Source organism: Eupeodes corollae, chromosome 1 (genome assembly GCF_945859685.1).
Source record: "Eupeodes corollae chromosome 1, idEupCoro1.1, whole genome shotgun sequence".
Taxonomy (NCBI): Eukaryota; Metazoa; Arthropoda; class Insecta; order Diptera; family Syrphidae; genus Eupeodes; species Eupeodes corollae.
Window position 1 is genome coordinate 118,608,186 of NC_079147.1, and position 16,563 is coordinate 118,624,748.

The 16,563-nt window shown below is 32.4% G+C and overlaps 1 protein-coding gene across 1 annotated transcript in view; it reads right to left on the minus strand.

Moving 5' to 3' along the window:
* Window positions 1-9,726: 9,726 nt before the first annotated feature.
* The window catches only part of LOC129943367 (SH3 domain-containing kinase-binding protein 1), a 69,188-nt gene continuing 62,351 nt past the window's right edge, over window positions 9,727-16,563 (minus strand). The window contains exon 5 of the mRNA XM_056052755.1: window positions 9,727-11,324. Within this exon, the coding sequence (XP_055908730.1) occupies window positions 10,003-11,324 (1,322 nt within the window). The 3' untranslated portion in view covers window positions 9,727-10,002. The remainder of the gene's footprint in view (window positions 11,325-16,563) is intronic.

The window sequence follows — 16,563 nt, forward strand, 5'->3', positions numbered from 1 at the left end:
AAAAAAAAAAACAAAACAATATACGCATACAAAACCAATTTACATATACATATAATTATATAAATGTACAATTCAACGGGTGGTAGGTGGGTGGGGGTCGATATTTTGCCACGTCCCCGTTCGTTACCCTTTGAAACTATTTAAGCAAAGGTAATTTTATAAAAGATCAATAATAAAATAAATAATTTTAAATACTTGCGATATTTTATTTTTATTTATCAAGGCCTTTTTATAAAACCACCTTTGCTTAAATAGGCTAAGAGCAGTGATATATTAAACATAAAAAAATTTTAAACAAAACTTAACTATTTTTTTACTATTTTGTTTAGATTTCTAGAAGAAAACCTACAGAAAACTACTAAAAACTGGTAAAAATAGTTTCTACTACAGCATCTTAAAAATAGAGAAAGATATTGACTCCAAACTTATTTAATTTAATACAAAAAATGTTGAAAATATAGTTAAAAATAAAAAGTTAATCAACCGAATTTTTTGTCTTTAATTTAAACCTTAAACTGTACTAAAAATACCTGAAATTGATTCTTAAACTCAAATATCGGGTAAAGATGAAAGAAAAAAGAATTGTTTTGATCTCGTACAAATTGTTGTTATTAACATTTTGTTAAACTTTTATTTTATAGAAAACTTAAAACCTTCAGCAAAAAAAAATAATATTAAAAATTGAATTTATAAATTGAATTGAACAAAGAATGATATTGACTTTAAAGATGTTTCATCCCATAGAAATATTGTTGTTAATGTTTTGTAACATTTTAAGACAATGTTTATGTTACAGAAACCAAACTTCTTTCAAAATATATTAATTTAACTATTCGATACATCTATTTCCACAGAAAACAGCTTAAATTTATACTTTTGCATACTTACTTATACTAATACAATGTCTACAAATCAAAAAAAATATATTTTGAAAATTTTAAGCAGGCATCAATAGTAAGTTATCAGTGTGGGTCACATCCGAGCCTCTTTTTCGTATCGTATCAAAATTATTTACATGATTACCTACACCTGTTTAAGGTCAAAAAAATGCGCAACATACGTTTTGCTAGGAGAATAAAAAATCAATGAACAAACAACAAAAAGACCGAAATTGAAATTCATTTTTTTGTCATATATATCTATGAATACATGTACATATGTATCAAAAAAAAATAAGGAAGGCAACCAAAACTAAGTCTCATAGCAGAGTATATCTAATAATTAATAATTATTAGATATAGTACTCTGCCTCATACGCGCACCGGTGACGCACCTACATTTACATCAGTGTTACCATAGGAATCCATACAAATTATTATATATACTAACTTATCTTTTCTTACTTTCTTAAATGTATTTTCAACATGTGCGTATTATTTTATTTGACATAGTAAAATATAATATGGAAAAATTAATAACTTTGGTTTTTATTTTCATATCAAATAATAAATAGCATTAAATACCTACATCGCTTGAACAATAATGACTGAAATATGGTAACATCGGGACAAAAAGATCATCGGAACCAAAACGATCAACCGAACAAAAAGCTTTTTGTGATTGGGCATGAGACATCTGTATAGTTTCTTATTTGTGATATAAGTTTGGTAGCAGGAATCAGCGTGCAGGTGAAAGTATTTGCCAATACGTCATGGTCATCAAAGAATTGGCAGTCATCTGAGCTTGGCACTTTTTTGAATGATGCTCTCAGAGAGAGATTTGTGTTGGGAATTATCGACAATCGTGTTCGTGCAAAGCTTTTGGAGATTTCAAGTTTGGTGTTCCAGAGAGCAGTTGAGCTAGAGGAGATGAAATAGCCAAAAATCAATTCAGGGTATTTCAGGCAGGCACATCACCAGCAGACGTCAACAGCATTCGGAGGCACAGCGATCAAAGAGGAAGATCTTTGTCCGGATCGCATAATAAACCTCAGTTCGAGGGGGAAGAATTTCCGTAAAAACAAAGATCTTAAGGATATCGTTTGCTATTATTGCAAAAAACGTGAACACATAAAAAAATATTGCTTCAAACTAAAAAACCGAAGCAAAAAGTCAGTGCATGCGGTCGAAGAAGGCGAATTTGTACATATATTCAGCCTTATCACAGGGCCCGTCGTAATAGATTCGTAGTACGAACCCCGAATAATTGTATCATTGGTCCCGTCGTACTAAACAAATTTGCTACGAAAATTGGTATCACTAGCCCCGAATGAATAGGAAGTTTGGAAGTTTTTTCTACGAACAATTATTTTGATCGGAGTTTTTAAAACGAACAAAAAATTAAGCTTTCGAAGATAAATTAAATAAAAATAAAATAAATGAAAAGAATCATGTAAGTTTTACTATTTTTTTAATGTGAAAGTGTTTACCTATGTATGTTTTTTTTATTTTTTTTTTGAAGGGCAAATAAAGTTATCACAAATAAAATTTAATTCGAAAGGCTTTATGAAATGCTTCAAGAAAAACTTGAAATTGGCCAAGAATTTTTCAAAAATCCCTAAGGAGGAAGTGAATTCGTTCGTTTTGGGAAGCAGTAAAAATAGAGTTAAATAGCTTAGGCCCACCTTCTTAGGACACATCTAGCTGGAAAAAAGTAAATTGAATAAATTAGTCCAAACTTTTTTATAATTTAATTTAATTCTTAAGTGTGGTTAGATTGGAAGGCATAAATCGAGAGGAACATGGTTGAGAACAAAAAAGAATGCAAAGCTACAGGTGGCGGAGCAAATAGAATGCATTTTTTAGCAGTCTCGAAGAAGGTGTCATAAGAATGAATGAACTTTGACCAGCCAGCGGAATAAAAGATCCACAATCTTATATATTCGAAAATTCTTCCGAGCCTTTAGAATCAAATGAACCTTGTGAAAAGAACCAACTTACCGATGTTTCGATGTTATCAGACGTAGTTGATGTGGGAAATGCTCCACGGCGTCTTCCAACCACTTCGCGTCAATCATATGATTCATCCAGTCTTCGTGTATTTTCTTCATTTATTGCAAAGATTGCAACGACAATACTATCAACTTTTAAGATAGGTAGAAATGGCGATCTCAAGGCAACCAAGCATGAGATCCAATTAGCGCTGTAGTGCGCCGGTGCCGTTTTGATACCAAAATCAACTTTTAAAGACAAAAACAAATAAAAATAAGAACAAATCGAAAGATGAAAAACGAACTTTTATTTAATTTTCTTATTTTGACGCATATCAGCTGATTTTAAAACTCCGAAATTAGTATTTCTGTGTGGCAATGCTTTCTTGAATTCGTTCTGGGCTTATGATGTAAATGTATTCGTATTCGTAGCGTAACACAATTTTCGGGGACTCGCTACGAGGGACTCTGTGATAGGGGTGATTACTTTTGAGCTCGACACAGGTGCATGTACAACTGTATTATCAGAACAAGATTATTTAAGACTTTTTAAAAATTTTAAATTAAATAATTTTTCTAAATCCTTGGAAGTGGTGACTAGTGGACACGTGGTGTTACTTTGAAGTTTCGAGGTTAAAGTAAAATCAAAATATCATGAGAAACCTATGCAATTGAAAATGTTGGTAATTAAAAGCAAAAAACCATTTACACCTTTGTTGGGACTTATCTGGTTGGATTATTTATTTTCAAGTTGGAATTTTTTTTCAAAATGTCGGTAAGTCTCAGACAAATTCTATTTTAAATATTTCTGAGAAAATAATTGACCATTAATATGAAATGATTTGCATGCTTAAAAATAATTTCGCTGAAGTTTTTGATCAAAATTTTGAAAATCCAATTTGTGCTTTTAAAGCTGACGTCATTTTGAATGAAAGTTCAAAACCAATTGTGTTTAAGGCTTATGCAGTTCCCTTTGGTCTTAGAGAAATATATTATGCAGAGTTAGAAAGATTAATAAAAGCTGGGATTTTAGAAAAAGTTAGGCATAGCGAATGAGCAAGTCCGGTGGTTTGTGTAATGAAAAAGAACGGGGATGTCAGACTTTTATTGGACTGTAAGGTGTCCATTAATAAGCATATGAAGACGGAACATAATCCATTGCCACTCCCAGAAGATATTTTCTCCGATATTTCCGGTTACACACATTTTTCTATTCTAGATCCAAAAGGCGCGTTTCAACAATTGAAGCTATCTGAAAGATGTAAGCCGTATTTTACAATAAACACATCAAAGGGTCTTTTGAGATATACAAGAGAAGTGTTTAGAGCTAAGGCATCCAGGTGTGATTGATAAAATTTGAGAAGATTTATATTATGCAGAAGGTTATATAGGCGATATTTTGATAAAAAGTAAAAATTTATTAGAATGCATGCAAAATATAGAAACGGTTTGGGAAGGTTAAAAAAGTTTAATAATAAAGTGAACCTTGATAAGTGTAAATTTTTGGAAGAAAAAGTTGAATATCTTGGTTATGTTATTACGGCAGAAGGACGGTTTCCAAGCGAAACGAGAGTTAAAGCTATTTAAAAAGCTCCAGCACCTAAAAATATAGCTCAACTTCGGTCTTATCTAGGGCTACTAAACTATTATTCAAATTTCTTACCATGTACAGCCGAACTTCACTTTTATACAATTTATTGAGAAAAGAAGTAAATATACTTGGACGGAAAGGTGAGGTTTTTGAACGGAATAAAAAGTTGTTATGAGGTAAAAGTGTGCTTGCGCATTTTGAACCTTCAAAAGAAATAATTATTTCTTGTGATGCTAGTCCTTACGGAATAGGTTGCGTTTTATCTATAGTAGATGAAAGCGTAGAAAAGCCCTGCATGTATGCGAGCAGTTCGCTTAATGCGTCAAAGAAGCATAATTTTTGCTGTTCGAAAGTTCAGAAAATACATATTTGGTAGAAGCATAACAATATTCAGCGATCATCAAGCACTGAAAGAAATTGTTGGTGAAAAGAAACCAACTCCACCTATAGATGCATCTAGACTAAAGAGATGGGCAATTGAATTGTCAATGTAAGACTACAAAATTTTATATAGGAAAGGTAAACATAACGGTAACGCATATGGTTTTTCAAGGCTTCCGTTGCCTCATAAAACTGGTGATGAGAGTTTTTCGTTAAACTCTTTTAATTATTCAGAAGAAGTAACTTTAAATTTAGTAAAAATAAAAGCTGAAACTAATTTGGATAAAAACTTAAAGCTACTTAAGCAATACCTATTAAAGGGTTGGCCTGATAAATTTTGCATGGAATTACAACCTTACTATTCAAAACGAAATCTTTAAGAAATTGAAGACGATATACTTTATTATGGTATGTGTTCCCTTTTCATTGAAAACAAACATTTTTGATATACTGCACGAAGGGCACATTGGTATAGTGCGTATGAAAGAACTAGCACGATCCTTAGTATGGTGGCCGAAGATAGATGACTTTATTGAATTGCATGTAAATAGTTGTAAAACTTGTGCTGCTACTGGGGGTATATCAGAAAAGAATAGTTTAAGAGATTGGCCTAGGAGTACATATTCATATGAAAGAATACATTTAAATTTTTTTATTTTGAAAATAAAACTTATTTATGGATAGTTGATAGTTTCAGCAAGTTTGTAGATGTTCATTTAATGAAAAGCACAAATGCTAGTTCGCTTATAGAAAAGCTGCGAAGTAATTATGCCATCTTTGGATTGCCTGTGAGGTGTGTCACAGATAATGGACCCCATTTAACTCATTTGAGTATAAACACTTTTGCGATTTGCCTTGCATTCAGGATGTTGAATCTCCAGCTTACTAGCCACAGTCGAATGGTCAAGCGGAACGGTTGGTTCAGGTTGTTAAAAATGATTTTAAAAAATCATTAATTGATCAAAATACTAAAAACATTATTGCTCAACAAGTGATAGATAATTTTTTGCTCATTTAAATGACTTTGACTGTGTCGCCGTGAGAAGAAAGGTGACTCTCGTCATTCGCAACTCCATCAAAAATTGTTTATTTGTATTCAAGGTTATTTGCAAGAAAGCGTTTTCAATAACCGCAAGCCAAAACGTCCCATACCGAAATTCAGAAGAATCTTCATAATTTTCAGTCAGTAAAGAGATACCATTGGAACAGCTAGACGCATCAAAAACTATGCTCAATTTGGTTGATAACGATGTGTAAGATAACATATTCTTTTGGGAGCACTATTGGACGAGAGCTCAACCAATTTTGCAATACCATTACGGAGTAGTTGTCGCACAGCAGCATTACCGCTTGATACACGTTGCGTTTAAAAACATCATCAGAATTTTCCCTAGGTAACTCAGCTTCATAGCGAGATTCAACTTTCGCCATGTATTTTTCTGTAATTTCTTGATTAATATACTGATTTTCTGCCTCGTTGATTCTGATTCACATGGAGTCCGAAAACCATTGACGACATCTCTTGATCGGTGACATTGACTATACTCGTATTAGCGACCATAATTGAACAGATGTTTGGATTACTTCCAATCCTATCTGTCAACGAATGTAACCCTTGTAGAGTCCAAAAATGGTGTCGGCAGCTCTCAAACGATTAGAAATCTTTAATTGCTTCCCAGTGACTATTGTCCAATAGAAATCAGCTCCAATGAGCATGCTGTGAACTTCAAATATGAATGGTGTATATAAGACGATCAGCCAATTTAACGTTTTTGAACAAAACAAAAGACGGATCGATAATCGCAAGGACAGATACGACACAGATACGCGGAACAACAATAGCTTCTTTTTCCTTTAAATGGTTCTTAAGCACGACTTTTACCAAAGGGAAACACAGGCATTTTGTTTTGTCTCTTTTGATTATACTTAGTTAATCAACGATTCACCTATACGCATAGTCCAAAAAGTCTCCGTACAACAGTCACTTTTTTTTTTCTTGCAAAAAAGTACTAGGAATAAATGTAAAAACCAAAGTTGAAACATTTTGTAAAAATTTTGTTTCCGCCTTCACCTTCTTACTAAATTTAAAATACTTCTGATTATGATTTTTTTTGGCTGCCACCGTCTCTAATCATTTGAATTATAATGTATTTTTTATATGCACCGGAAATTAAACAGAACGCAATTTAAAAAAAAAAACTTTTTGTTGCATTGCATTTGAATTCGCACAGAGATTAATTAATTCATCGATCTACTGTGGCTACTTTTTTAAAAGACGGGTCGCACGTCGTGGTCAAATGTTTACCACCGCATTTCAAACAATTTAAAAAATGTACACTTCTGCACATTTTGGGGGAGAGTACGATAATACAGGCGACAAAGTTTAATGACAGATTTGTATAAAACGGTTAAAAACAAGCATTTTTTACTTTGGGAGGGGAGGTCTATCTCTGCCCGTTTAGGCGGAAGGGGCAATTTAATACAATATGTACGTTAAATTTAAACAAATTATTAAAAAATATTGGTAATACTACAACTAAGTACATTTTTGTAAAGCCAAAACTTTTGTCTATTAGCTTGTTTTGAAATCAAGTCGAAACTATGCATAATTTTTGAAGAACAAAATTTTAACTCAAAATTTTGTGCAAAAAAAGTTAAAAAAGGGTTCAGTATTGTTTTTTTTTTAGAATTCGTTGCTCTTATTTGTTTTTGATTAAAAACTGAAAACTTGAAATATTTTTTTTTGGTAATTTTCAATTTTCTCAAGAACTAGAAGAAATAAAATCTCTAGTTTTCAGTTTTTGATCAAAAATAAATAAGAGCAATAAATTATAAAATAAAAACTATAGTAGATAATCTTGAAGTATTGAAAAAATACACTTTAAATCTTTTTGTCTACTCAAATTTTGAGTTTAATATTATTTTTTTAAAAAAACTACACATAGTTTTGACTTAATTAAAGAACTGGCTAATAGAACACAATGTTGGCTTTAAAAAACGTATAATACTTAATTGTAAGTATAACCGTTATTTTTTAACTATTTTTTTCATTTTAAATAATAATTTTTTAAATTGTCCCTCCTGCCTAAACGGGGGAGATAGACTCCCCCCTCCTTTAGTAAAAAATGCTTGTTTTTATATTTTTATATTTTTTGTTGCAATATAAGATGGCTGGAACAGTCACTTGTAATATGGTGTGATGAGTTGCGAAATACACACATTATTACTTATTTTATTTTCAATAAACTGATTGTCGTATGCGGTTGGTATGAAGAGGGGATACTTACTAAGCACATGATGCTCTCTACGTAATGACTTTTCATTCACTACAATGATGTGGTTGTTTGCGATGCTTGTGAACTTCTTTCGTTTTCTCTTCATTCTCAACATCAACGGACGGGTAATCGACTATTTATTCGACCGGCATAACCTTTTTTAACATGATGCCGTATTGTTGTGTGGGCACTTTTAAAGCCGTTAGGTTTTTATAGACGTTGTTATTGCCAGCAGCATCATTTCTTATGGTAACAGGTCGCAGTGAAATTAGTTCTTGCGTGTGATTCTCAATTATTTTTTTCGGTATCATTACACTGTGATAACAAATAAACCACTGCTTCATAGCATGATGAGGTAGCTGTAAATCCATCAACCACTCTTTTTGCTGCACCAACCAATAATAGAATTATTCCACCTCAGACAACTATGCATTTTGATGAACCGTATCGTCAAAGGTTCTAGAAAGGAAACTATTCTCTCATATCACCATTAAAACGTTTGAGTTGCAATTTAAGAAGCTTTGTGTTTCCTTTATGTGACCCATTATCTTCGATTGAGATTTAAATCGAATGGCTTCCAACCGTAGAGTCATACGTGCTAGTGTTGTGATCGCCAAATCCTCATATTCAGCAACTTTTTGGGCCTCCTTATCGAAGTCTTCAGGTTTAAGCAGTCCTTTTCCCAAAATGTATTGATCTATACTTTTAACACTTTGATACATCACATTTAATCTGAACGCTAAGCTCGCCCTCGACTATTTTGGCATCACTTTCCTTTGAATCGAGCACTTCCTTCTCGGCTTTTACTTACTTTTTTACCGGGTTTCAGACTAAGAAAATAAGATAATACATTTATATATGATTCGTTTTTATGACTAATACATAACATAGAAGAGCACATAGAATTTAACAGAACATAGAATATACGAAATATGGCTGGTAATTTTTCAACAGTTAATATAAATGCACATTTTAAAAGTTGTATGTAGCAACTTACACAGGTTAACTATAATACGTCTTGTGACAAATTTTATACTTCTCTTCTTAATTTTGTATTATTATATCTTCTTTCTTACTTATTAAAAAATTATAATAATAATAAGACTTAATTAAATTAATTAAAATTTACATTAAATATTTAAACAAAAACTTACAATTTAACCTCTTGGGCAACCGCGTGAGAGGATAAAATGCAATTATAAATTTTAACGTTAAAGTTGCTGACAAATTATGGCTCCACGGCACTTTTGTCCCTACCGCATCAAAGTACATATGTGTTATCAGTTCGATGAACAGGGCCAAGCAAATGAAATTTAGTTCTAGGTTGGGCATATAGATTATATGAAATTATTTGAATTTTCAACCGTATTTTGGGGAGGTGAAGCAAAACTTAATTGTATCTTAGATAAAATTGCAATTGAAGGTCACATGTTAACTATTTGAACTAACTTATATACATTCTCTTTTGAGTTACGGAGTCTTAAACGCTTTCTTGTTGAGCTGACTGCCTGTTAAACCTAATTATCTGGCTAAACTCTAAAACTTTCACACATGTGAAAAATTCATAGAGACATTTTATGTCCGATTGAGTTTGAAATTAAATAAACGGATCATTTTAAATTTCTAGATTTATTTTTATTGGAATAAATTTAGTGTTGGAAATAAAACAATAAAAAGAAAAAAACATATTCTAAAAATCTGTAGTATATGTTTAGTAAATATATAATCCTCCAATTTGTTAAAACCAGTTTAAGTAAAAAACTAACGAATTTTTAAAAGAATATCTCAAGTAGTAAAGAAACAGATTTATCGAAATGCTTTGAGATGATACCTATACATTTTTCAATAAAAGAATTTGAACATAGAAGGAAGTTTTTTTTCTAATGTTACATATTTTTGTTACTACATTCTACTTTTGTGACACATTCATCTAATTGATTTTTTAGTAACTGTACTCGATTAGATTCGTGTTGCAACATTCTTACAAGATCTTCAATCAACGTTTTTTGCATTTGTACATTAACTTCTAATCTTTGAACACGTTTTTCCAGCTCAATTATAGTTTTTTCTTGAGTATTATTAGACGATGGTGATTTGGTTTTCTCCATTTCAAATCGCATCTCATTCATTTTAGAATGTGAATTTTTGTGTTCAATGTCTTTAAACTGGTCTCTTAATAATTCATCATTTATTGTTATATCTGATCCAGTTTTTTTAATGTCAGCTTCGCTTTCAATGTTTAGGTCCTCCCACAATTGTAATAAAGATGAAGATTTAACTATACCATTTTCTTTAAATAGCGATCCATCGATCTCTGCTTTTAATGCTTTTGAGCTTACATTGCTAGGACTTTGGACAGCTGTATTAACTTCGTTGTTTAACTTTACAAGTGTTGTTCTGGGTTCAATAAAAGGTAAACTTTTCGTTTTTATTTGACTGGCTTTTAATTCTTCTATCCATGGAAGTTTTTGCACCTCCCAATCTAAATTTGTAGTTTTTATTTGTTCCACAATAAATGATGCAGTCTCATTATTCTCTAATTCATTGAAACCCACATTTTTGTCATTAATTAAGTTCACAGTCACAGAATTCAGTGGCGTTAAGTTAGTAGATGATGAAGGTGGTCTTCGTTTTGGAGCTTTTACGCGCCTTGCTCTAATATCAGAAAGAATTGATGTTCGCTGTACTTTATCGAACTCACTATTATTACCATGAATTTCATCGAAACTAGCTGTTTTTTCCTCTTTGCTTTTAGTTTCATAACTGAATTCGATGCTCTGGCTACTATCATTGGAATCTTGATGGAATGTTGTCTTATGGTCTGCGTTCTTAATTTTGTGTCTTAAGCCAGTAACATTTGCTATGGATTTTTTGACGATAATTGTTGCTTTTTTATTAGGATGAGGAGGTGGCGCCTTTTTTTCATCAGAATAACCCCTTCTTTTGTCTTCTTCTGCTTTTAATTCAAAATTCTCATTTTTTCGATCACTTGATGAGGAATTTGTTAAGTTTGCAAAGGTTAAACTATCTAAGGACATTCTTTGAGCGGAAATACCCTCACCCTCTAGGTTTGGTCTGATTAAAAGTTCTTCATGCAAACAACTTGCTTTAAGTCCTTTAGAAGAGGAAGGAAATTCACCGTTTTTTTTTAAAGTTTCATTTGAAGATTGTTTTGTTTGTGGCGTTTTAGTGTCTTTCTCCAGAGTAACTGAAAACAAAATAAATAAAATAGGATTAACTCTAAATTTTAACAAAGTATGAACAAAATTGTTATAAATATCTTCTAAAAGAATGGAAATACTGTTACTAATCGGTAATCTTTTTTTGGTATTATATGAGAGAACTGGAAAATAAACTCTTATGAAAATGTGCATAGTTTACGACATATAACAGAATCCACATGTTTTTTTTTAAGAATCAAAGTATTTGCCTTTTTTTTAATGAGCAATCAAATTGCAAGCATTTTTTAGTTTGAATGATTGGGCATATTTATAGTCATATTTTAAACCCGAGTCTATTTGAACTTATTAGAATATCTGCTTTGCTATAATTTTATTGTAACAGGTTACGGGCACATGAGTAAATTCAATAAGTAAAATTTGACTTTTCTTTGCGTCAAAGGAAGATTTTACATGAATTAGGCGCTTTAAATCGGTGTTTCTTTACTATTAACCAAAATGGAAAATAATGTACAAAAACTGATGCCATTTAATGGGACGAATTTTTCCATCTGCAAATACCGAATTAAAATTTAGGTTGAAGAAAAAGGTTTGGAGAAATTTCCAGAAAATACATCGTTGTTGGAGGATGTTCCAGCTGATGCAAATAGTATCAAGACCAAGGAATCGTTGAAATCTGAAGAGAAGAAATGCAAATCTATTTAAGTGCAATGTATTGGCGATTCTCAATTGAAACATGTCAAAGACAACATTTTTACAAAAGAAATGTATGATACATTGACTGGTGTATTTGAACGCAAGAGTGTTGCTGGCCAATTGCTGCTGCGAAAAGAATTATTGACGGTGCGATACAAAGATGGAGATGAAATCAATGAATATTGTCTTCAGTTTGATCATGTAGTGCGTTAGTTGAAATCGATTGATGCAACATTAAAGGAGCTGGATGTGGTACGTCATTTGATTTTAATGTTAATGGCTTAATTACAGCACTGGAAACGATGGATACCAAATTAACGATTGAATTTGTTAAAAGTCGTCTTTCGAATGATACAAAAATACAGATACAAAAAGCCAGGTCACATCAAACTAAAATGTAAGGTTAATTTGTCGGAGAAATGTGATTCGTATGGTAAGAAAAATGAAAGTGCAAACTGAGCTAGAAAAAATGTCAGTCCCGAAGTGAAATTGTGTGAAGAACAAACATTATCAAAGAGCAAGACGGTAGTGAACAACTTTGATATTGCAGTGTAAGTGAACCGTGAAAAAAAAAAACAATGATGCTTTTGAAGAATTTAATTTTGTTCTTGATTCTTCTGCAATTCCTTAAATCATTAAAAATGAAGTATTCTTTAACAACAGACATAGAATCAAACCGAAAAATATTTCGACTGCAAAAGCAGAAAGATCACCTTTATGGTGTTGATGCCTTTATATGGTCAGTATAAAATATTCGCCACTGGTAGAAATGGTCAACTGTATAAAGTCACTTTTTATGTTGGATGTAGTTTGTATGCTGGAATTAAAAAATAAATTGGATGGCGCAACAGTCCGTTGGCAACTAGGGCCTAGTGACTTACAACTCTCAACCATTCCTGTGTGCAATTACTCTCTGGAGTTGTCCTCTCACTTTTTCGGGAGAGGATGAACCACACCGGGCTTTCAATGCACTTGATAATATGCATTATGCAGTCGATTGTCTCTATCGGTAAATGTCGTAGTTCAACGTTCGATATACCATCGACACCTGCTGACTTTTTGTTTTTAATCGAGTTGAAGCTCAATCTTCGTCACTTACAAGAGACTTGGCCCCGTTTGCTCGGCGATTATGGCATTTGCCAAGGAATCGTCATTAAACCGGATGAACCCGCGGTACTCGTATCGCCATTGTGTCATACCATTTCGAAGGTAAAAGTGATTAAGTTGGGCTCTGCTTTCCAGGTCGTGGTTGGAGCGAATGCTAACATTTTTCTTGTACACTTGCTGGAAAGCAACTCCCACCGCCTCCACTTTTTCCTTCGGATCTTCAATTATGTAAAAGTCATCTTCAAAGATGGCTTCTTCTGGATCTATATGCGCTGTCATAAGACTACGTCTCTGTTCTCTTCAGTTCTTTGGAGTTTAAGACACGGAAGGTCATTATCGTTCTTTTTCCTAAATATCTCGTTGATTTTAGGGAACATTCTAGGCTTAGTGGAATTAACTGACCGGAACTTGAGGTCACAGATGAACGTTAAATGTGCTTTTCTTAATGGAAACTTAATGGAAGACATGACACAACCAGAAGATTTTGTGAAAGATAAATCCATAGTTTGGAAATTAGACAAATCACTATATGGGTTGAAGAAAGTATGACGGATTCGAAATAAAGTCTTTAATCAATTCATTGTAAAAATTAGTGCCCCCTGCAACCCCTGCTTGCGAACGTTATAGGATTTTGGGTGGGTGCAGGATGGAATGGGTGCAAGGTGGGGGGGGGGGTGTAAGGTGCGATGGGTGCAAGATGGTGCATGCAAAGTTTCTTTTGCATTTAAATAAGCTGGATTTAAGAAAAATTAATTAACTCTAAGTATATCTTAGTCCATATTCGATTATTACTATTAAAAAAATTACATAAATACTCAAGCAAGGAAAAGGTTATTTATTTAAAATGTTTTATTGGTAAAATTCAATTTTCTCAAGAACTAGAAGACATAAAATCATCTAGTTTTCAGTTTTTGATCAAAAGCAAATAAGTGCAATGAATTCTAAAAAAAAATAGTAGATAGCTTTAAAGTTTTGAAAAATTACACTTTAAACGTTTTTTTTTTTTAACTTTTTATATTGCACACATTTTGAGTTTAAAACAATTTTTTCAAAAACTATGCATAGTTTTGAATTAATTTCAAAACAAGCTAATAGACAAAAGTTTTGGCTTTAAAAAATGTATAAAACTTAGTTGTAGTATTACCAATATTTTTTAAGAATTTGTTTCCATTTAACGTACATATTTTTTTTTAAACTGCCCCTACCATCTAAAGGGATGGAGATAAACCACCCTTCCATAGTAAAAATGCTCGTTTTTAACTGTACTATACAAATCTGTCATTAAACTTTGTCGCCTGAGTTATCGTACTCTCACCCAAATTATTTCTGTATTGACCTGAATAATTGTTTCTATTTTTATTGTTATTTTTTGTGAGTTGGGATCTGTTTACTAGCTTTCTGCCTATTAATTTGGATCATTCTGTTTTTCAAGGGTGTAGAAATGAAAGTTTTAAAACCATCGTTTCGTTCGCTGAAGGCGAAAACTCGAAAGGTTTTTCAACATCGAACTCATATTTTGTGTTTTGTTTATTTTATATTTCTTTCAATTTTCCGAAGTACTTATTAAAATTGCTATTATTTTTGTTGCTGATGGCCTGGTCGTGCAAGTTATAAAAGGTTTCGCGAACTCTAAAGTTTCTGATGAGTTCAGCTTTTATTGTGTCCCACGTTGCGTTTGTCACCAACGTTCTAACTGCCTGTAAAGCTGGTCATTGTATTTTATTAATTATGTTTCGTTGTGTAATGTATTGTTTCAGTTTTGTTCAGATGAAAAAGGGTAGGAAAATTTCTACCTCCCTTATAAAAGAAGTCAGCGCATATTCATTATGCATTATCACGTCAACGCATAAAAACATTTACAATAGAAACAGCACATTCAACTGAAAGTTCTACAAATAAACTAATAAAAACTGTGAATCAGTCTTTTAATACATACGCTGCGAAATTCGAACTTATTGAAGATATAACAAATAATATCGAAACACCAATCTATTTAAGTTACAAAATCAGACTTATAATAAAGTTTAAGGACAAAGGAGCTTTTCTAAGGCAGGTGAAAGAATTACATGTTGAAAATTGTTAAGCTAATTGGTATTAACACTATTTTATTTGTTTTATTACATTTAAATGAATTCTAACCTAGTAATATCTCAATGCTTTCTTTTGTATGCTTTTTTATAATATATAAAGTAAACCTTTTATTATATGAAATTATTCGCAATTGTACTTTCAAAGAATTATCGTAAAGCAAATTTAAGACCGTAGTAGTTACCCTTGGCATGATGGTTAGTGCGTTGGACTGTCATGCGAGAGGTCTTGGGTTCGAGCCCTGCCTACGCCACCTAAAGTTTTTTCACGGGTACTGCCTCTTGTGAGGAATTGACAAATTCTCCAAGAGTAATTCTTGTACTTTCTCAAATTTGCCGTTCGGATGCGGCTTAAAACTGTAGGTCCCTTCCATCCCTGGCAACAGTACTCGCACAAAGGAATGGTTGAGAGGTTTCAGTCACTAGGGCCTAGTTCTCAAAAGGACTGTTGCACCACCCAATTTAATTTTATTTTATTTAAAATTTAAGACAGGTTTTGTATAAGTCTCAGCCTTTTTATTTTTTTAAGAACCTTTAATTTATATTTCTATAACATGGTGCAGAAAACTAGGAAAGTTGCACACAGTTTTATGAAATTAACTAAAAATTCTTTTTGTTGTAATGTAAGGGTACGACGCAAGCCAACATATTAAATATAGAGTTATCAACACTGTCAGCATATAGAGTTCAGGTAACAAAAATTGTTAAAAATCCTACTGATTTTCTCGACAACGAAAGTTCTCAGCTGAAATCAACGAATGATCTGGACCTCATTGAAAAAGCCCTTGTTGAATTTATTTAGCGACTGACATCAGCTCATTAAAGTCTAAATGCGTTTAGTGAAGAGGTGCAAACCAAAGGTCTTTTCAAGAAAGATGAACTGGACAGGGAATTGGAAAGAAACAGCGAATACGAAGACTCGGCCATAGGTGTTCTTTCTCGTCAAAATTCTCGTCTTCAGAAACAAACTGAATCCACCCCCAAATATTACGACACAATCGTCATTCAACTTGTCGCAAATCAACATGTCATCAACTCATAATTATAATGTTATTTATACCATTAAATTTTAAAAATTGCAGCTTAAAAAATTCGATGGCAATTATGAGGAATGGTTATCTTTTTAGGAGCAATTCCGAACGGCTTTTCACGAAAACGAGAGTTTAACGCAAAAAAGGTTATCGGTGAATTTACAGATTTAGGTATGTGTTGAAGCCGCTATCTCCTTCCTACAAGAAAAATTCGGTGACGTAGAACGTTTATTGGATGTGAAGACGTGCGCTGATAGAATCGATTTAGTGAAAATTGAGTATTCAAATAAAAACCAGCCCCTTAATATTAAAAACCATAGTGTTACTGTTCGTACGTCAACGGGAGC